General features: G+C 31.1%; 4 protein-coding genes and 1 long non-coding RNA gene across 16 annotated transcripts in view; 3 read left to right on the top strand and 2 right to left on the bottom strand.

Annotated features, from left to right (window-relative positions):
* LOC141451362 (rho-related GTP-binding protein RhoE-like) overlaps positions 1-2310 on the top strand; it is a 285880-nt gene extending 283570 nt beyond the window's left edge. The window contains exon 5 of the mRNA XM_074122672.1: positions 1-2310. Within this exon, the coding sequence (XP_073978773.1) occupies positions 1-243 (243 nt within the window). The 3' untranslated portion in view covers positions 244-2310.
* Positions 2006-6755, bottom strand: LOC141451364 (uncharacterized). Of its 2 annotated transcripts, none has more exons than XR_012456715.1 (3): positions 5885-6755; positions 3088-5805; positions 2006-2664 (listed from the first exon to the last, which is right to left on the bottom strand). It is a non-coding gene; the product is annotated as an uncharacterized lncRNA (long non-coding RNA). The 2 variants fall into 2 exon arrangements; XR_012456714.1 differs by having other exon boundaries at positions 2754-5805.
* LOC141451358 (malonyl-CoA decarboxylase, mitochondrial-like) lies at positions 6749-15031 on the top strand. 2 transcript variants are annotated; one of them, XM_074122666.1, is made up of 11 exons: positions 6749-6878; positions 7285-7454; positions 7529-7657; positions 7750-7899; positions 9299-9454; positions 9604-9799; positions 9986-10098; positions 10673-10817; positions 10920-11126; positions 12379-12484; positions 13152-15031. In XM_074122666.1, exons 2-11 carry the CDS (start codon positions 7332-7334, stop codon positions 13264-13266), a joined length of 1440 nt encoding a protein of 479 aa, XP_073978767.1. In that variant the 5' UTR covers positions 6749-6878; positions 7285-7331; the 3' UTR covers positions 13267-15031. The 2 variants fall into 2 exon arrangements, with proteins under 2 accessions (XP_073978767.1, XP_073978766.1); XM_074122665.1 differs by having other exon boundaries at positions 6781-7454.
* On the bottom strand, positions 14901-19957 carry LOC141451360 (BTB/POZ domain-containing protein 1-like). Of its 4 annotated transcripts, XM_074122668.1 has the most exons (11): positions 19638-19764; positions 19474-19552; positions 19289-19364; positions 18929-19183; positions 18451-18806; positions 18267-18381; positions 17915-18135; positions 16782-16997; positions 16414-16515; positions 16043-16277; positions 14901-15958 (listed from the first exon to the last, which is right to left on the bottom strand). In XM_074122668.1, exons 4-11 carry the CDS (start codon positions 19175-19177, stop codon positions 15800-15802), a joined length of 1653 nt encoding a protein of 550 aa, XP_073978769.1. In that variant the 5' UTR covers positions 19178-19183; positions 19289-19364; positions 19474-19552; positions 19638-19764; the 3' UTR covers positions 14901-15799. The 4 variants fall into 4 exon arrangements, with proteins under 4 accessions (XP_073978769.1, XP_073978771.1, XP_073978770.1 ...); XM_074122670.1 differs by lacking the exons at positions 19474-19552; positions 19638-19764 and adding an exon at positions 19821-19957; XM_074122669.1 differs by lacking the exon at positions 19474-19552 and having other exon boundaries at positions 19638-19770.
* LOC141451357 (uncharacterized) overlaps positions 19795-21611 on the top strand; it is an 18297-nt gene continuing 16480 nt past the window's right edge. For 5 of the 7 annotated variants that reach the window (XR_012456707.1, XR_012456705.1, XR_012456709.1 and 2 more), the window contains exons 1-7: positions 19795-19936; positions 20051-20236; positions 20331-20450; positions 20537-20640; positions 20745-20914; positions 21027-21177; positions 21274-21335. Coding sequence is in view for 1 of the 7 variants with exons in the window: in XM_074122664.1 (XP_073978765.1) it covers positions 20370-20450; positions 20537-20640; positions 20745-20914; positions 21027-21177; positions 21274-21335 (568 nt within the window). In the remaining 6 variants the exon portion in view is untranslated. Of the gene's footprint in view, positions 20025-20050; positions 20237-20330; positions 20451-20536; positions 20641-20744; positions 20915-21026; positions 21178-21273; positions 21336-21611 lie in introns of all 7 variants that reach the window. The other 2 variants (XR_012456710.1, XR_012456708.1) reach the window with 2 other exon arrangements.

Genomic DNA, 21611 nt, shown 5'->3' on the forward strand with positions numbered 1-21611 from the left:
GGTGTAAACGTGAGTCGACAAGTTGGAGCAACTACATACGTGGAAACATCTTCTCGAAATTCAGGAAAGGCTGTTTGCGATGCATTTGAAATTGCTGCTCTAGCAGCTTTAGGAAGATTAAATATGAACACCTGTCTAGTAAGTCCAAGATTAACTTGCGGAAGTGGGGCACCTAGAAGTCGTTCTAAAGTTGATCTTAAAGCCGAGCTCAAAGATCGTGCCAAATCTTGTTCGGTCATGTGACGTCATCAAGGTCTTGAAATAATCCTACAAAACTTTCATACCAATGTTGCAACATTTTGCAGTTTAATACGTTAAATATATATATATGTAAATATTAAATATTTGTGGTCCTCAGAAATGTATATATAAAACTGCTCTTGCTAGATTTAAAGTTATATTCATGGACAAGTATGATACACATACATGTTTTGGGTATTGCAAACATAGTCGCATTTTTTTTTTAATAAGAAGAAAATGTTTAATCTTTATTTGCTTTTCTAAGTTTTGATTGAATAGTCAGTTATCCCCTTTGACCGTAATTATTTGGGGGATATAGAATCATTCCCGTTTTTAAAATTCTAAATCATTGCCCTGACATCAATGTTGTTTATATTAAACTAAACTTTAAAGCAAGTACTTGACTAGTTTTCTCCACTTTTAGTTCATATCATTACGTTACAAAACGATAATCATATAATTTCATCTTTATTTAGGTATTATATTTATTTTTTTCCTATAAGAACCTCCTGGTCCCATATTTGGTTTGTACAGTAATTCTGTACGATTGCTCACAAGTGCATTTGAAAAAATACACTTTTTACCAAATAAAGTTGCAAAATTATACTGATCATACCTCAAGGTTTTTTTTTTTATTTTTGAGAAAATATTTTTTTGAGACCTGAAAGCTTAAGATACGAAAAACTTGATCAGTTAAGCTGAAGAACGCATAAGGGCCATCGATTATTCCGCCTTTTAATGACCTATAATTTAAACCAACATCTACCCAGAATTTTACTTAGTTTGTACCAAATTGTGTTATCTATCACAAACTTATAAATTTTTTTAACATTTTTTAATTGAAAGAAAAAAGTAAATTATTTGAATACCTTGAATTGTTAAACAAACCATCAGTTCTTTGTTCTTCTTTTATAAATCCGACGTCAAAGTTCAAAATACCCAAAAGTCCGAATGAAAATTAATGTCTAAATTTCTGTGAATGAACATCCGAAGTCTACAAGGTTAAAGAGCTATGTTGGGTATCAGAAAATTGTAATTTAACAATATCTTTGTATTTATAAAGATCAAGAATACTTACTGGCAGTTTGGTAAATTATAAGTTCTCAAAATTTAGGATATTATTTTCTGAAAGTGCTCAAAATAAGACCGAAGTAACATTTTACTGATTATTTATTATTGGAATTGACCATTTTAATTGCTTTTAATAATAAAATCTAACGTTTAATACGAGAGTTATTTGTTTCAAGTGGGACAATTATTTGTATGACATGTTTAATGTTGAAAATATAATGTTTAATTGAGATGGCATTATGTAGAAAAAAAAATGTACTCTAATCCGGCACCATTGGCGTTCATTTGTGGTTTGAGATCTCTTCTCTTGTTCCTCAATCATCGTAGATTCAGGAAATAGAAGGAAGAAAATATAAAGTGCAGCCATTCCATAGACTAGAACAATTGGCTTTAACTTTGAATCCTGAACAATTATCTTAAAATTGCAACCAATCACGAAACAAGAAATTGTGAAAAAAACTCGAATGCTTTCTCTTGTGGTGAAAACGCAACAATGGCTACGATTGAGTCACCAACAGTCCATTTTCTTGTAATAATTTTTTATGGTTACAATTGAATTTCCTTAAACGTAGAAATAGAAATTCTCTAATTGCATAACATAAGAGAGAGCGAGGGAGAGACGATTATGTTTAAAACAAATTTATTTTGTTAAACTGACAAAACGGGAGAGAGTTCATTTTATAAATTTTAGTAGTTTCATATAATTAGAAATAAATTTTTAAATGTTTCACAATTTTTTATTAAGGTTAGTTTTAAATTTATTTATTTTTCCAGTGACAAGGCATTATATTGGAAGTTATTGTATTAAATAGCTATAAGCTTATGATGTATCAGAACAAATATTTAAACATGAACTTTGTTTCATAATTTATCTTATGTTTCTAATTCATAATTGTTTTATAAGAGGCATTCAGCAATTCAACCATTTATTACATTTTTACTACTAGAACCAGCATTTTGCACGAACATTGATTGATATTCAAATATAGAATCTGAAGTGACCACAAATCTTGGAAAGCAGATAAATCAGTAGTTTCTGTGGAAATGGACAAATTAGGTACATTTGGCCGGAAAAATTCTGAGTAGAGTTCAATCCTCCTGAATTTAGGTCTTTTATCCCCACACTGTGACTGAGTTTCTTATTTAATAAATGTCTCTCACGTAGTAAAAAGAAACACTTTTTACAAAGTTAAAACTTTCATGCTTTTGCGATCATTGTAATAAAAAAGCACAAAGCATTTTGTTGTTACACACTGTGTACCAAAAAAGCCAAGAAGCTTTTGCAATCTATGCAAAGATTCAGTTAACATCAATGGAAGAAATCGGCCTCAAACATGTCGATGGCAAATAATTCTGAAAATCATTAATTCGAAACAAATAACATTTTTTTATATAAATTAAAACAAATATTTAAAACTTATAGAAGAATTTATGGTACTTACGAAAACAAAATTTGACCCTCATTACCGTCAAAAAAAATATTTCTGGTAATACATATCATGTATTAAAAAAAGATACATGCCGGTTTAAGATTTAAACAAATAAAAACTATGCCCCAATTATATTTTATTTATAAATAATAAATTTATATTAAAAGTTATATAATTTTTAAGTGAAAGGCGCACAAACCTTCTTGAATACCCTATTGAGTTTTTAACTTAAATAGAGGTGTTAAATTGACATGTATTTGTACTTTTATATGGTAAAAATAAGCTTGTTAATTGTAATATAATACATTTAAATGTCAATATAAATTAATTAATCTTTCAGATTTACCACGTATTCAGAGAGATATGGCTGATTGTTAGTCGTACTTAACATTGATAACAGAAAATAATATTTGTCCGATTAAATGTTATTTATAAAAGAAAAGGTTAATGTTAAATTTAGGGTGTGATATTAATTTGTAACATATATTTAATTAAATACATATAAACATATGTAAATTCTAATTAAAGAAAGCAATGCTTAATTCGCATGATCGACAGCTTTCATTGTTTAAAACTCTATTCATATTCTATGAATAAATACTTATCATGAATAATCTCTTTTTTCTTCTACTTCTTGTTAAAAATAATGAGTGTTAGCCTACTTAGATGATTGACGCCTTAGATTATTATTTGCATTTATGAAATATTCCTTATTATCTTTACGTGAACGCATGTTTTTAACATAGATTAAAAAAAAGAAAATGTTTAACTATACATATATATATATATATATATATATATCTCTATATCGTGAAAAGCTAAATAAAACTCTTCTCTTTTCCCCTTCCCACTTTTGTGTCCATCCAGTTTTCCTGTTTAAAAATGTATTTTTATAATGAATATAAAACTTATAACGTGGAAACAATGAGGATCCGTTCATATCGAGATATGTATTTCAATTGTATCAATGTTTTATATATTAGGTGAATGATATATAAAAAAAGTATATAAATGTGTTGGTTGTTCAGAATTTATTTACAGATATAAACTCCATGTTTTATAGGGTATATGTTCTTAATGTACAGACCATAGTGGCCTTAATATTGTTATTATTTATATATAAATATATGTTTTAACTGGCCTCTTTTTTTTGCGTGTTTGTGTTTTATTTAAATGCACATGAAAATACGGTTCTTTCCTATTTCAGTTAGATAAAGTAATCCAAATTTTCAGATTTCAGACATCAGAACCCTCTGGGTATCTTAATCAATCAATCTATAGGTTTATTTTATTTATCCCACTTCCTTTATTCCTTTTGTAGATCTAAGTTTCATAATCCTTTGAGAGCTTGCTATCCGCAACACGAGTGACCTGCCTTTTAAACTCAATATTAAATAATTAAATTTTTTTCTTGTTTTTTTTTCCTTTCGATTCAGATCTATCTTCAGCGATAAATTTCGCTGACACGGAAAGATAATTTGCCCTTATCTTACAAAGTTTTGGGCAACTATAGTAAAAGTAAAGTAATCGCCTCTTTCTTCAGGCGAGGCTTAACGTCTATCAATTAGGTGTCGTGGTCGGAGGCGAAAGCTCGTACTTTACTATAAACCATTTTTTTCTAACAAATAAAAAGTAGTTATACGCGGGATTTGAACTGAGAATCTTCCACTTATAAAGCCACGCTCTTGGCCACTAGACCAACATCCTCCTAACAACTATAGTAATTCATTTAGATTATGATTCGAGAGATAGGATTCGTGATAATATTCCTTTATTGGAGGAAAAAATAATCAGATTTTATTATCAAGATCAAGTGTAATTAAAAGCATGGTCAAACAAAGGCAAATTCATCACACGGGGATGATACAGACATTTATGAAAAGTTGTGCACTTTTCAAATTTTGTGCGGCACAAAAAGCGTCCAGTTCGCAAAACGAGTCCACGTAGAAAAAAAGCAAGACTCGGAGATAAAATTTGGCTAGTAGTGGCATTTCTGAGCACTATAAGGACAAGAAACGACTCATTTGTCAAAGAATCGTAAGTGCCGAGGTGCGCCTCTTAGGGCATCGCAGGCTATTCTCTGCTGACTAGCCTCAGAAACGAGTATGTCAGAGAAGTTTTGAAAATGATTACTTTAATTGGGCAGATAGATGTTAGACGAGGGCACTGAAATGCACATTTGAGAATGGATGTGTCCATGACTGACAAACAGCTTCCAGGCTTAAGGAAGTTTGCAAGAAAGAATGCACCTTAAAGCAAGCTCATTCCTAAAAGGAAGAATACAAATAAAAAAAGTGAAGTAACATTTATAATGATGAGAAAATAATTGATATTATGGAAGAAAAAAATCCATATGTTTAGGTAAAATTTTGCAATTTTTCCATTGCAAATCATCTTGTTTGAATCAAGAAGTTGTAGTTGTTGTACATTTCTTTAGTACGTTTACACATAACATTTACAACTTTGACTTGTCCTCTACCGTAGTGTTCTTAGAATATTATAATACTACGCAAGCTGCTGAAAGATGTTCTACTTTTCTTGTGGTCTTGGCTGGGCCAACAGTGGAACCTTTATTCTTGTATATAAATACTTCTTGAATTATTGTCCAATTCATGATAACACCAGATGTTATGCAGTTAAAGAGGTAATATGACAAGGTACCATAAGTATAATATGCATTTCAGGTAGGTGGTAACTCGATTTTACTTTAAGAATTGGAATATTCGTAAAAATTGCCCAAGAATTCTATGAAGTTCAAGCATCAAGTACTTAGTCAATAGGGCCTTGAAAAAAATAACTGGGTAAATAAAGGAAAAAATTAATAAAATTATTGGAATTTATTCAAAATTAAATTTTGAAACTTACAATTGATAAATATAAATAAAAATTAAGAAAGTTTTTTTAACATTTTGGCAGTCAATTGTAAAGAAAATCTTAATTTATTCCTAAACCTAGGAACCAATCAAATAAAATATAAAAAATCTGTTATGAACTCACACAACTTTCAGTTGCTCCTTTTTGAAAAAGTTGTCTAACACTGAAACACTGGACTAGCTGGATTGGCCTGCAATAAATTACCAGCAAATAAGTACACTGATAGTCAAACTTTTGTAAACTTTCAAAAAAAAAAAATCCTTTCATACCTGAAAAACCGGTATTGCTCTAACATGGCACTTGAAAGAAGTATCTTTGGTTGCATTACTCATAGAACCTCCAAAACCTCTCAACAGTGAAGCCGACCGCTGTAGACACACTCCTAAATAAGCGATTTGGCGCAAAATAAGTTCTAAATTTCAGTTAATAAACAAATCTACAAAGAATTCAGTTTGATTACTGCTCAACCAAACTAGACTTACACCTGCAATGTGAATTAAGAACTTATACTCTCATTGTTTTGTTTTGCTCTAATTGTCCTCCAGGAGAGAAGTATTTCAGACATACACATGTTTATACTGCGAAGTGAGTATAGACATTCTGAAAAATAGCCTTATTTCCTCACCGAAAGAGAAAATGGAGTTATATCCATTTGCTTTAAACACACCTATCTTTTTATACATCAACAACGTATTTTCAGGTGATCTTACAAATGTATAGATATACAAGAACATTAAGCATTACAGTTATGTTAAATAATCCTGACAACTGAATTAATGTTTACTTTTACCTTATGAAATTTCTCTCAAGAAACATCATTGTATGAATTTCGTAACTTTCTAAGTTACTTTTAACCAATCTTCTCCAACTTTTTCATGTCAGCAGCAATTTTCTACAACATCATTGTATTTATCATGTAATTTACTATCTTAAGGTCTTCAAGCAGGAACCGTCAAAAGTACGTGCCACATCTTTAATTAATCACTGATTTTGCCAATGGAATAAATGTATTCATTCGAATCATACCAATATTAACCTTCCACAAGTACACAGTACGAAATAGCAAAAAATAAATTAATTAATTAATTAATATAATAAGTGGAGGTTACTAGAGTAACCATTATAACCTATCAAAAGGGAAGGGAACAACGGTAGAAAGTATAAGTAAAGGTCGATAGTGATTCCGTCAGAGATGTAAGGTCGAGAAAAATATACAACAACCCTATCAATTTTTTTATTTTCGTCTTTTACGTAGATAAACCAGTAAGTTGTGAATAATTTTCATCTTTAGTGCAAAATAAATACAACTCAATAATTTTCAACAGAACACGTAATATGGAAGGTTGTGTTCACGTTCAGCAATTAGCAGATAAAATGTTTGATAATTGTTTATTGTAAACATACAATTTGAGGGTTACACGCTTATTTTGTAGGGGGTTTTAATTTTGTTACGTCATTCACTGATAATGTTCGCCTCTATAAATTCAAATAACTTGGTTGATGATGGCTTCATCTTCAAATGTTCTTTTTTTAACTCGACTAAAGGTTGCCAAATTTTTTTATTCGGATTGTTTATTGACCTTTAGAAAAGATTCTCGCGAATTGATCAATTTTTCTAAGCGTAACATGAATACGAATTTGGATATTGATTCAACGAGTGATTCTTCAGATGCTGGTGGTACTGATTTAGATTATAAGCAATATACTCCTGAAGAAATGTTCGATCGACCACCAATCTTGAGACGAATGAGCACAATTGATGATGAACAAAGAGTAATCTTGCTCCTTAAAGAAATTCTTTCCTTCCAGGACAAGAACATCAGTAGCTGGATTGTGGAAGTAAGTTTAAATTATGCAGTTAGTAAAGCTGTGAGCTTTTATTTACACCTACTATTCTAAAGTTTTTATTGCAGAACAAAGTTAAATCCTTAGTGCTAAATTATAAGTGCCTTTTAAAACCCCATAGAGAGGGTTATCTCAAGGTGTTGGCAACCGAATTTTCAGTAGATCATGAAAGAATATTCAAAGCAATGAGTCAATTTGTAAGTGTATTCGTTTTATAATATTCAACTTTTACAGGCAAAGTTTGAAAAATATAGTACCTGGCCAAATTAATAAATTTAAACTTTTTCAGAAAGATCTGACTCCTGGTAGTGCAGTTTCATTAAAAGCAGAAGAACAGTTAAAAGTTGTGCTGACTCCGCAGTATTCGTGGCTTTTTAAATTTATTGGAAGACTCGAAAATGGTGTTAAATTTCTCGTTGATTTAAGAACAGACGTTCTGGTAAGCTACGATAAGACACCACGAAAAGAAACTGAAAGCTTTACTTTCAATTCAAGATCCAAGTTAATTTTGGGCCAGCAAAATATTCAAAACAATATTTGTTAGTTGCTGAATAAAATAAGCATTAAATAAAATTTAAATTATAGTGCTTAGAAAATATAATACAACTACAAAGTAAATGAAGATTGAAGATTTTACAAATTAAACATTTACTTTTTCACTGATAAATATTTGTTATCAATTGAAATATTTCATGTTATTATTTCTAATCAATCTTTTTTTCATTTATCTTTTTAATATAAACGCACTGGCTTTCTTTGTTGTGACATTATTTTGAAATTGAAGTGGGGTGTTATCATTTAGAATTGAAATTATTTATGTACGTGGTTGTTTTTTTTTTTTTTTTTGACATAATCTGTTACGGTCGCATCTTCTTCTTTGAGGGTTGGCAAATATATCATAATGGAATTCACAAGCATTTATGGTCCCATCTTGATTATTCAAGAGGATATTGCTTACCATGTCTTCAAATTTAACGTGAAATCTCCGATAATCGGATGTAGTATTAGAATAAATTTCGGGTATCTAAATTTGGGCATTATTTTGTCTGAAGTGCATCTCACATCGTGTCACATTTTTGCCCTCCTCAAACTTTTGTAACTTTTCTTAGAGGATGTCGAGGAAATATTACGAGTTACCGAGTTTTCGTTTCATAAAGCTTGATTAGTTGTACTGTATACTTTTTTCTTTCTTTGGCCACTTAAGAGAAAGTACTTTAAACGTACACATTTTCTGCTTTCATTTTCACCGGAAAAACACTTTTCCATGACTAAAGAAAGTGTTTTTTTTTTACAAGAAGGTATAGGGGGACCTATCTATCTCAAAAACTTAAATCGGACGCATTTCATTTGATATTTCTTACAGATATATATTTTGAATAATTTTGCACGAAACCGAACAACCAGAAGTTTCTCGAGAACAGCTGGAGCGATTTTCATTTAATTTGGAATATTATAGCTTTCATGTAGGTCTTAAATTTGTTTGAAAACTCGTCCCACGAAACTTCATTATACGGTAGTTAAGAAGGGGTTAGATACTCGTCCCTTTAAAGTACTATTTTGGTGTAACTATAGATCTGTCACTGGGTAAAATTTCGAGGATTTAATGATTTGCTGAAAAAAATGGCCTGACTGGAAGTGAGAATCTCTTGAGCGAATTATTTCCTTATATCATGTATTCAGATAAGCCTGGAAGGATTCTAGTCAAACTTTCGCAAAAGTCTGTTTAAAATTATATTAGACCCCTCGTGTCATTTAGTCAAAAGTTTGAAGAACACTTTGAGAATAAGATTAAGGGTGTCCTCACCAAATATTTTTATCGTATTTTGTTTTTTTTTCAGGGCATGTTGTCTGAAATGGACTCAAGTGTTCCACATTTTATTGCACTTCAACAGCTGAACGTTACTTTAAAGGAACTTCTTTCACTGTGGTTTTCTGTAGGATTTCTCAATCTTGAAAGGGTCACCTGGAAATCTCCTTGTGAAATGTTACAAAAGGTTTGATTAATTTAAGATTTAATAAAAGATTATTTTGAATACACTTCTTTTAAATGGAAAGCTCTCCCATTATTGTAAAAATATAATAACATACATTTTGGGCATTAATACGTTACTGTTATAATAGTAGTTATCTTATTTGGTCGTAGATTTCAGAATATGAAGCAGTTCATCCGGTAAGAAGTTGGGCAGATTTGAAACGAAGAGTTGGTTCTTATAGAAGATGCTTTGTGTACACGCATAGCAGTATGCCTTTTGAACCAATTGTGGTGCTCCATACAGCTCTTTCTACCGAAATAGCAAGTAGCATGAAAGGAATTGTCCAGGCGACTCAAAGAATGTCAGGTGTTAAATTAATTGTAAATATTTTAAAATTCATATAGAATTCCGCCAGATAAGATTTAATACTTTGCTTTAAGAAGTAAAGTGTATTATTGTTCATTGAAAAATTATTAATTATATTATTATTATTCATTTCACAAATTAAATGGCAGAAAGGCAGATAATAGCCTTTAATTGTTTTATTTACAGTTGACGCAAATTCCATGGCTGGGTTAATGGCTGTTGGTCAAGAAATAGAAGATCCAAACCTAGTAACTGCCGCCGTTTTCTATTCCATTACATCTACCCAACAAGGTCTGCAGGTATTTTTTTTTTTTGACAATTTTTTTCGAATAGGAATCCCACTGAGAATTCTTTAAAAAGAACTTAATCTAAAGCGTATTTGATTTGAGCATATTTGTAATGACCACAAAGATGAAAGCAATAAGAGTGATTCTGCCGAACAATATCGTTTATAGAGGTCAGCCTTAGCTAGTCTTATTAGAAAAAGGTTTTATCCTACCATGTTAGAGAATTTGTGTAAATTAAAGTATTTCTTCTATAATTTCAACAGTCTGCAACCAAGAAAGGATTCACAGTCCTCAAAAGGTCTCTAATTTACAACTTATTCCTTAACCGCAATTGTCTTTAACCTAGAAACCTGTAACAAATATAAAAAAAAGGCTTCAGTCCTAGACGTAATGAAACTGTTTAAGTTTAGAGTGTTGTTTAATTACATGCCTGTCTATTTTCTCGCTTTCAATGGAAATAAAAATAAATTGAAGTTTTGATTTCAGACAAATAAACAAAGTTCATCTCACATATTATGTATATTTTTTCTCATTGGGGATTTTTTTCGTTTTGATTATAATTAAATAAATAATGATATTTTTTCAGGGAATTGAACTTGGGAATTACCTAATCAAGCGAGTTGTCAGAGAATTACAAGCAGAATTTCCGAGAGTTACTCAATTTTCTAGCCTCTCACCAATACCTAATTTCAAAAATTGGTTAATGGAGAAAATCAAATTAATTGAGAAAGGTATTGAATTTGATTGAAAGTAAGATTTTTCTTACATGCTTTAGTATTTTGATCACAACATCTTGAAATAATAATTATTGTTATAATAATAATAATTTTTAGGAGAGACAGATGTAGGATTGTCGCTTGAAATATGGTCACCTATCCTTAAACATGTGGAAAATTGGAAGGAAATCAAGCGACACCTCCACAATAATACTTGGCACCATGATCGTAATTTAGCCTCTTTATTCGAACCAGCTCTGATGTCCGCATGTGCCTATTATCTTTTCAAAGAAAAGAGGAGAGGTGCTGCTTTAGATAATGTTGGTGAGTGTTTAATAATTATATTTTGAATCCCAAAAGTTTCTCATCCTCGTTCTTCGTCTAACAAAGGTATTTTCTGCACCATACTTTCTTCCTGCAGGCACTAACAGTGATTTCTGAAAACAAATGTACTCATAGTTTAATTTTTGATTATACTTACTCTTACTTAAGTAAAGAGAAAGTGAAGCGAATGAGAGGGATTGTCAGATTTTCGAAATAAGAGTTTTCGGCAGAAAAATACCCTTGAATGCGATGACATAATTTTTGTAATCTATTGCTACTATTACAAAGGTTCAGCCGAATCTTAACTAGAAATGCGACTTTACAGAATGATTTGGTGTACTAATTGTTTGTATGTTGATTTATAAAGTTTATTTTAAACATTTTCTCTGGAAAATTCTCTAAGGAAGAGTATATTTGGAAGAGGATTGCCGCTGGCTTCCCTGAAAAATCTATATTCTAATTTACCCCTCATCATCTGTTTATGATTTTGGTATGAATTTAATTTTTAAGTAAAATTATGAAGATGGAGAAAATCAGATGAGTGGAAATGCCACTTTACTTAATACATATTTCGGTCCGTTACTTTTATTTATTTCTTTGATTTTTTCCGTCGTAGCAAGCATTTTTATTGCATCCCTAATCGTTTGCGGACTTACGATACATCTATCTCCGCAGTTAGATTAATCAGTTGGTGTAGAGATTTTGACTTTGCTTACATGAACATAAGTGTAAGTTCACTTAGTTAGCAGGTGAAGTGCGAGACGTAAACATAAGTGAAATCGAAAATTCTACACCAAGCTGATTAATCTACATTTGATAATGGATTAAAGGCCGAAATCGGTCAGAAATACACGGTAAACATACATGCTACGAAAAATAAAAATAAAGGCATAAAAATAGCCTGTGGCAGATAAAAAAAATCCAGCACTACGAACCTAACCACTTTTTGGGGGGTTCTTAGAAAGGGGTGAAGTTAAGATTTACTTTAAAGCGTCATTTCAGTATACTGTATGGTTATATTAAATGGTACTGCAAGTATCAGAAAAGAGTATCAATCCATCGAAATTGCAGCTTAACAGAACGTTTTTCATGTAGTCTACAAGCTTCCTTTTATATAGTCTGATACTATTTTTTGCAAGTATATCATTGAAATCAGTTGAGTTTCACTATAAATATGCTGATTTTGATTCATTATGTTTAAGTTAAGTAATCGTAGTTAGTCTAACCCACTGTTTTTTTTAAATATTTTTAGCCAACTTTCATCTAAGAAACGGTGCTGTTATGTGGCGACTTAATTGGATGGCGGACACTTCACCTCGGGGCATGACTAATTCATGCGGTCTGATGGTCAATTATAGGTAAAGTTATCTGTACTATTTATATTGATTTGTTACTTATCTATAGATTATCACTTATATTTAAAGTCTTTTTTAGTTTATCATTATACTCATGACTACCTATTATATGTGTCATGTCCAATTCATTTTGATTGAATTGGATGACTTCTGTATGGCCTGATATTTTTAAAGAGTAATTCAACTCAGCAAAAAATCACCGTTGCTTTCATTAATCTGGTTATGTATTGTGTGAAGAACGATTGATTTTACATGTGTAAGATAGGAAAGAAAAAATTTTGGAACAGAAATTATGAAAACCTTAATTAATTAAACATATTTATAACTACAACTTCAGAACTGTTAATTATTATTCCAAGACTGAATTGGTTATCAGATATAATGGTATGTTGCTGTACGAAGCGATGAATATGGATGAACAATCTTGAAATTCAAGCTAAAGATTGACTCATCAAGTTGATTGTTAATGGAGTTTAAAATGACTAGAGTGACATTGAGTACATCGAGCTACCTCAGATTAATGAGAGCGCCGGCTTTTTTTTATGCAGTCCTCTATAGAGAGGATTAGATTATTTCTAATATTAATTTTCTTCTACTGTATTTTCCCATTTCTAACAAATTATTATTTGTATTCTTAATCTGATACTTATTATTATTTTACTTTGTTAAGGTATTTTTTGGAAGACACCGAAAATAACAGCAGAAATTATCTAGAAAACAAACAAATCAACGCATCAGATCAAATAAAGAAATTAGTAAATGAAAAGATGACTTCAAAAATGTGATTTAGGTAAACTTCCCTAATTATTGCAGTATATTTAAAAATTTTTCTAAAAGTAGGAATCAAATAAGTGCAGCAGTTTGGAAGTTATATTTTAGGTTTATTTAGGATTTTATGATGAAATTAAGATCTAGTGCTAGTTGACGTAGTATCATTTGAAACTTTGGCGCCTCCCTGTTTTTTAGATCGCGAAAACCAAACGATTTTTTTCCTGGAAGATAGGTGGTCTTTGGCCAGTATCGCTTTTTCCATCTTTTTACCGGGATTGCACACACTAGTGTAAACTCCTAAAAATCCACACTGAAACTGAACATTTGTAAAACATCGGTGGCCTAAAATGCGTACTTTAGTTATTCTCAAAATATTGAACAATAAAATTTCGACCTGAACAAATCTTTTATGACCTAAGATCAATGATCTTTTGACATTATTCTTGACATAATTTCCCAGCTAGATCACATTATGAAGGTAAGAAATTAAAATACCCACTCGCAATATCTATCTAGCAAGATCGGTCAAGTTGTACATGACAGAACAAGTGTAATCACTAGAGTGCGAGATCGCTGATGGGTTGCCCTAGTATTGATAAGGCTATTCCTGAGAATAGTTGCCCAAAACGGCTACTTACAATAATAAACAGAAAATAATTTCAAAATTCTTTGTTATGAGACGTAAATAATTCCTGTAATCACCAAAATCGGGAACTAGGTTTCTGCCTGTTACTTAAGAAAGTTTTCGTGAAACCCTTCGTATTTTCCTCGGTGCTTGAATTTCTCTTCTTCATTCTGTTGCGCGAAAGAAGAAAGTAAATTCGTGTAAGCACGAAAATGACTGTAACCTCTAGATTTTATCTTTAGAAGCAAAATTTCTAACAGTACACTACTTCATTTCTTTCGGATTTTTAGTTGATACATTTTCAAAGATTGGGTTTGTCACCTTTTTTTTTGCTAAATTTTTTATTGTTCTTTCCGAGGAAATAACCTCAATTTAGCAAAAGCCGTGGTGTATTTAGCTTTTGCTATTTTCATTTTGGAAGTGTTATGAATGTGAGAATGTGATATTGTCTTTCAGCATTTTCATTATCTTGTTTCTTTCAAATATGTTAGTTTTAAATAAATCATAAAATTGTGAACCTGTTACTAGACTGTAAATTCTTACAAGGTGCCGACTCAAGTATCCATCCTAGTGTTTAGACCATTGTTTTGATCCATACCGACCGTTAGTCATCCAGATCGACGTGTAGTAAAAAATGGTAAATAAAATTGTGTCTTTCTATTACTACACACTATTCCTATACCTGAACAAATCTTTTATGACCTGCGATCAATGAACTTTTGACATTATTCTTGACATAATTTCCCAGCTAGATCACATTATGAAGGTAAGAAATTAAAATACCCACTCGCAAAATCTATCTAGCAATATCTGTCAAGTTGTACATGTTGATATAATATGAGAATAGTAACAAGAAGAGTAAAGTGTTTTCATAATCCAAAGCCATGCTTTTGCTTTTCAGAATATCTTTTATCTTCTCCTTACCTTAATTATTAAACTTTCCTTAGTGTTACTTCTAAATTTGGAAGAAAAGAAACGTGAGAACGAATATAAATACTTTGCAAATAAGAATTCAAACACAACTTATCACTCAATATAGTTTATTAAATTATTATTACAGTTCTCCATCTTGTCTTTCATTATCGTTCATGTTGTTTTTATAATTTACCATGTATTTATAAATTAAAAAAGGAATTTTATTTGATGTTACAATATTCTCTTGCTTTTTTCTGTAATTTAAGTAACCTAATGCAAAATTTCAACAACTCAGAATATTGGAACCACTGGTGATTAAAACTTAGTACATATACTCAGTGTTCAACTGTTTTGAGGATCGACACCAGTTGGTAAGAAATAAATAGTAAAAGAAATTTAGGGAATTACGAGACTCATATTTTAATAAGAGTCAGAACTTTATACGCTCTTAACAAGATGAATAAAATGGAATATCTGAGCAATGAATAAAATAAATTTGGGATTAGCATCGAACATCACACTTACTAGTGAAATGGGAGTATATACTAATTTTCATTCACTTAATATGAAAGTTTGAATCCCAATTAGTAAATACTCACAATAAAAAGTATATACAACCGATCAAAAGAATTTCGAGATCATTCTTTCTTGTTGAGTAATAATCTATATATTCGAAGTTAATGCCACAAATAAAGGCAACATTAAAAAAAATAATAACCGATACGGAGAGTAACATTAAAATATTTATGTGTATATATATATATCTCGCATAAAAATATTACAATTCTAGAAAAAGGTCTAACAAAATTAATTGTTGGTAATAATAATCAAGAAAACCTGATATAATTTTTAACCCACAATACCATTAGGAATGTTTATAACAATCACAAAATAATCTGATTTCGAAACAAACCAAATACTGTTTTCACAATTTTTCGTAATTTAAATAATTGAAAAATGATATTATACGCCACACTTATTAGAATCATCTTTACAATCAGTACTAATCATATATAAAACAGAATTTCTGGAATCTGTCCATCTTCCACAGATGTTCCATTATTGTTTCCTGCCGCATAATTAAACTGGAAAGTGACTCGACCTCCATTTGTACAATCTACAGTTACTTTACGCATCCCTTTGGTACCATAATGGGAATCAGTGCCCTAAAAATAATAAATATATTTAAACATTTAAATTTAAACGAAAACAAAATTTTAATTAGTGTGAAGGAAAGATAGTGGGCATACCTTAATTGTAGCAACTGCAAGATAATGAGTGTGTGGTCTAATTTCTATTGGTTCTTTAAACATAACTTTAAATGTGGTTGAAGTGCCATCACAGGTAACACTAGTACTATTCGAACCACAAACATTACCAGATACTGACAGGACAACTTGTATTGTTACGTCATACTCACAAGATCCATGAATAGAGCCGTATAAGCCAAAGCCAACCACAAAAATTCTTCGATCTACTTGAAATCTGCACAATAAAAATAATCAAGTACATCTGCTTTTATAGATTTTTTTTTTGTTTACCTAAATACTACGTAAAAGTGTCTCAATAGCTTCACATCAGTAAAAATAGATAAATAGTAAATACAAGTAAAAATTCTCACCTAATCCTGTCACTTGTTCCACTGTATCCCCACCTGCTTTCAACTTGCTGGAATCTATTTACGGACTGTTCCTTTCCAGTTAAAGAACATCTTGGTGTATCTCTAAAGATAAAAATATAAAACTGAAATATTGGTTAAGTATAAAACATCGCTACACTTAATTTTTTTGCATTTTTCAATGTATTTTTGATAATTTTCTCCAAATTGGATTTTATAACATTTGCTTAAGCTTAAAATTAGATATTCATAAGTACAAGTACAAAATTAGCTAAGACCAGAAAGTTAGTTAACGAAACTAAGATTCAAACTCAGTTACTGAAAAAATATTTTATATACTAAATTAGAATGTATGGAAAAAAAATGCTTACTTGAACCTAAGTGTGGGTTTGGGATTAACAGTAAAATATAAAAATAAAGAAAGAGCTTCTCTATCGCTGAGCAGTCCAGATTGAGCAGGGCCTTGTGCAAACTCTTCTAAACCCATTAGTGGAAACCTAATGAGATAGAGGGCTTGACCTAGAACAGATCTCATGTTTTCACCACTTGGAGGTAACTGTTGTCTAGCGCATCGACTTTCACACCATCTGTAATATTTTATTTACACCTTAAGTACTTATTTCTAATGGTTTCTTGGATATTATCAAGTATTCTTAATCAAAATTTGACCAAACAATGAAAACGAAAAATTGTTATTCATTAAAAATTATTCATTATACTATTAGGGCCATTTCATATAGATCTTTATAAACAGTAAAAATAAATAATTAAGTTTAAAATACAGCCTTTTTAATTTTCTAGCAGTAACGGATATACCTCTGTGATAGTGTGAATTGGAGGATAATTTAAGATGGGATAACAGGTAGAATTTTTTTGTCTGGTGAACGAGCACTCTTTCCGAAAGAAGTATGTCAGCCATGTGTGAATATATGTCGATTTTTATGAATTTGTGTATCTGGCAAGTACAGCGATGTTTATCGCTATACGTAGTATTTAATAATCGAAGACTATGAAGACTGAATAAGGGACGAAGTGTGCCACTATCTTTTATCGAAATCATGTAGGCAAAAAAGGTATGAGGAATGTCTTGTTAGTTTGAATTGAGTATCTGTTGACGAGTGGATGTAACTAATTTTAATTGTTTGAAGTTTAGCACCAGGTGATCATGACGAGATAACTTCCCTTTGGTCTTTCTGTCTCCAATGATTTCTTGTTGGTTAAATGTAAGAAAAGAAAAGATTGATCTTCGAAATTCAATGATTTTTGGATGCGATTATCTTAGTTTCCATTTTTGGTACCAGTTTGATAGGCACTAATTGTTTACATCTGTCTCGATGAAGTTAAAAAATCGTCTGCCTCCGAGACAGAATGCTAGCAATGTAATTGAGTGACGTAATCGAGATGTGTTTTTCAGTTTACAAAGTCGTTCAGAAAGCTAAACTGCAGCTAAACAGTACATATTAGGTAGGACTGAGAGGTGTAAATAATTGTGTTTATGACGAACCTTATGACGGCTTGGTAGAGTTTGGATTCTCGAATGTGAAGTGTATCTCTTTCAATTACAGCACATAAGGTATCCAAATCAATATCAGTGAATCCATCAGCAGAAATTGCTTCCCAGGTATTTTTATCAATTGTATGGAAACAAAGAGCAGCTAATTGTGGTTCGTCAAACAATCTCGCCTGAGTTAGTAGCATCAAAGCATTGTCAGGGCGTAGATTAGACTAAAACATTGAAAAGTAATAATTTTTAAAAGTATCTTCAAATAAAAAATGTTCACTCAAATTAAATTCTGAATACTTTTTTAATTTAATTCACTGAGAATGTGGGATTACGACAAAGTTTAGAATCTAACCTTAAGAAAATCAACGCAATGACCTTCTAATGCAGGGACAGCGTATTTCTTTGCAGTATATAAAGTCGTCATTACTGTTTCTGGACCAATCTGCACCTCATCTGAATACAGAAACCTGTAGAAATTAAATTTTAGTAATAGGAATAATTTCTCTACACTTTAATAGGAAATATATTTATCCAACCTCAGAAGTGCCAGAAATGCAGATGGTTCCACATCAGGCAACTCGATTTCTTCCGCAGTGGTAGCAAGAGTGCCATTAAACATAGCGTCAAAAACGGCTGAGCCAGCAGTTAATACCAGTTTATGGGCGGGGATCCTTTGTCTCGGTTCACGGCCCACAACGAAATGAACATCACTTAACACTTCATTATTAAACATAAAAGAGAAGCGTTCTACAACTGATGATTTAGTTGCTTGCCAGTTGAAGAAACCTCCTGCAGCTCCAGCAGGCCCTGAAGCTGAAACAGCGCCAACTGCTCCTCCATTGCCACTAGATCTTGGCCGCGCCCCTCCATTCCAAAAGGAATCTTCATTAATCTAAAATTCAAATTAAATGGAATAGACGAAACTTAATCTCATACGAAGTAGATTGTCCATATCTCAAAATTAAACTCCTAAAAATGAAATTTTAATCTGTTTTTGAGGAATATAGATTTTACCCATCCTTGTTCAAGTCCTGAATCTTCTGAATCTGAATGTGATCTCTCTGCGTAATCAGCAAACATATTCTGCGGAACAGAATCATCAAACATTGGATCATCTAAATTTAGATTCCCAAGATGAATCTCATTGGCACGAAGAGGAGTACGCCCTCGACCCCTTTGTCTGACCATTTCACCTCTGACCTCATCTTCTCCTCTTCTTCCACTTCTGACCTCTTCTTTACGATTTTCTTCGCCCCCGGTCATTGTTAACTTTACAATAAAAAAAATGCAAAGTAAAACACCGAAACTTTAATTCAAAGTTATTAACATGCTATTTAACTATGTTTAAAAACTACAGAATATATCTTTTTTTACCTGCAATTGAAATCAAGCTGATCTGAATGTGAGAGGAAACTTGAATTTCACATGACGAATACTATGTTTGAAACTCCTAAAAATATTGATAGTTAATAAACTAAAATTATCTCAACCTTTCAACACATAAATCAAATTAAAAACGAAAACTAATATGAATTAATCAGATTTTTTTTCTGTTATACCATTAGTGAGTTGACGTTCCTTCTAAAAACAATAATTATTTCATCCATACATGAAATATTATTTATACGTTTAACTTCACTGAAATAAAATAGTTTATCAAAATAAAATAGTATATCAAAAATTCATGGTCACTATATGCTTAAAAAAAAACACATTTTCTTACTATTGTATCAAGAATGTCTAAGATAACCATATACGTAGGCAAGTTTTTAAAACGCCATGAATTCAAGTTGGTACACGAAACAAAGACCATCACAGCTGATCGATTTAATCTCAAATGCCAAAGGTCACTGAAAAATTAATAATAAATAGAAAAAAAGTATTTTTCTGTACATTTTATACACACCTCTAAGAAAAAGTTTCGAACATGCAGAAAACTGTTAGAGTTATCCTTCAAAACTTTATTCTCCAAACTTTTTTGAGTTTATCAGTTGTGAGCAGCTGAGCAGTGATCTGACTGCCGTAAGTACTGAAACTCATCACTAAATGTTTATGAATGTGCTGTTTCTGATTATGACATTTCAAAATACATTTCATTCTAACTACCCAGGTTAGTAGTAATAAAATATTTTTCAGCTTGCACCTAGCACTCGTGAATTGCAATTACACATTTTATCTGTACCATTATATTTGAAAATAAATTTATTGAATTTCGAAAATTAAAATACGGAACTTGAATGAACTTTTCATGGAGGGAAATTGGTAAAAATTACCTGTAATCTACAATTTGTTTCGTGGAGACAAAGTAGAAGTTATCAATTGGTACGTGGTGTGGGATCCTTATCTCCTGGATTCTTATGCTTTCTTATCTGCTTCCTTTAAACCTTTGCTCAAATGTGTGTATTTGTTATTTCAGAGATTAAAGAAAAAACACTTCAATTAAGTGATTTTAAAGATGTTCGGCTATAAAAGCGTATGTGAAATGTTTCTTACTATGGATTGTGAAGATAGCCCAACGTTAAATAGAAAAGGCAAAGTAAGATGCTTATATTTCTTGCATTCTTTAAAAAATAATAATGATAAGGTATAGTTAAAAATTTATTTCTTTTTGCTTTGTTAAAGGAATGGTTGGATTCTTACAAAACATCTAACAATTTCGGAGGACACGTTTCTACTAAAATAAATGCAATCATTGACATTTCTTTGTGGAAAGAGATATTGAACGAGTAAGTTTGAATGAAATAATTTGTGCCGAGATTAAATCATACTCATACATTTATTGCTACTTATCTATCTTTCCAATTTATGAATAAATCTTTATATTTCGTAGGATAAAGTCTTCATTGAAGGATGAATGTGATTTCCTTACAGAAATCTTAAATGAGACACTCTACAATTTAAGAGACTCTAAAGAAATTGCGTCTAAACTTTATAATGATTTTAATTACTACTTCCAAACTGCAGAGGATCATGAAATTTATGCAAACAAAGATGAAGTTGGTATGATCATTTTTCTGTAATTTTTGTCTGCATGATTTTAAATGTCCTTCATAATCGCTGTATAGATTTTCTTATTTTACTTAATGACTGGGTTATTTATTAATTTATTTAGTTGATTTGGATATTGACGTTAGGGATATTTACATTCTGGGCCGGCTACTAGCACCAGTCTTAATTTCGGGTTGCACAATAAGAATCCACCCTATTAACGACTCGATAGTACCCTACCTCGTTGCATTTGGAGATATTCTTGTAGATTGTGGGTAAGATCAAAAACTTGCATTTTTGTTGTAATTTCAAAGTTTTACAGGATTTAAGCATGAGGTATTCTTACATAACCAATGTTTAATTTTTTTTAGTGTGCCCAAAGGAGGGAAATATGTATTTTTTACAAATGTTGTTGAAGATCCAAAGCGCCTTAGTAAGTTGTATATATATGTATTTTTAAATATTTTGCTTAGCAATTAGAAGCTAATATTCGAAGTTGTATGTTATAAATTGTGATAGAGATTTTTATTTTTTACGTTCTACAACTTATTGTAAGAGAATGTATTGAGACATTCAGTTTTATATTTTTAGTTTTAACCTGAAATATTCGTTTTGTGGACCTCTGGATCCGAAGGTGTAAAATTGCAGAAAGCAATTTTTAAATAGTGGCTTTTCTCACATTGAACTTTCTTAGAACCTCACAGATACC

Source organism: Rhodnius prolixus, unplaced genomic scaffold (genome assembly GCF_049639745.1).
Source record: "Rhodnius prolixus isolate KJV_2025 unplaced genomic scaffold, Rpr scaffold_8, whole genome shotgun sequence".
In the NCBI taxonomy this organism is placed as follows: Eukaryota; Metazoa; Arthropoda; class Insecta; order Hemiptera; family Reduviidae; genus Rhodnius; species Rhodnius prolixus.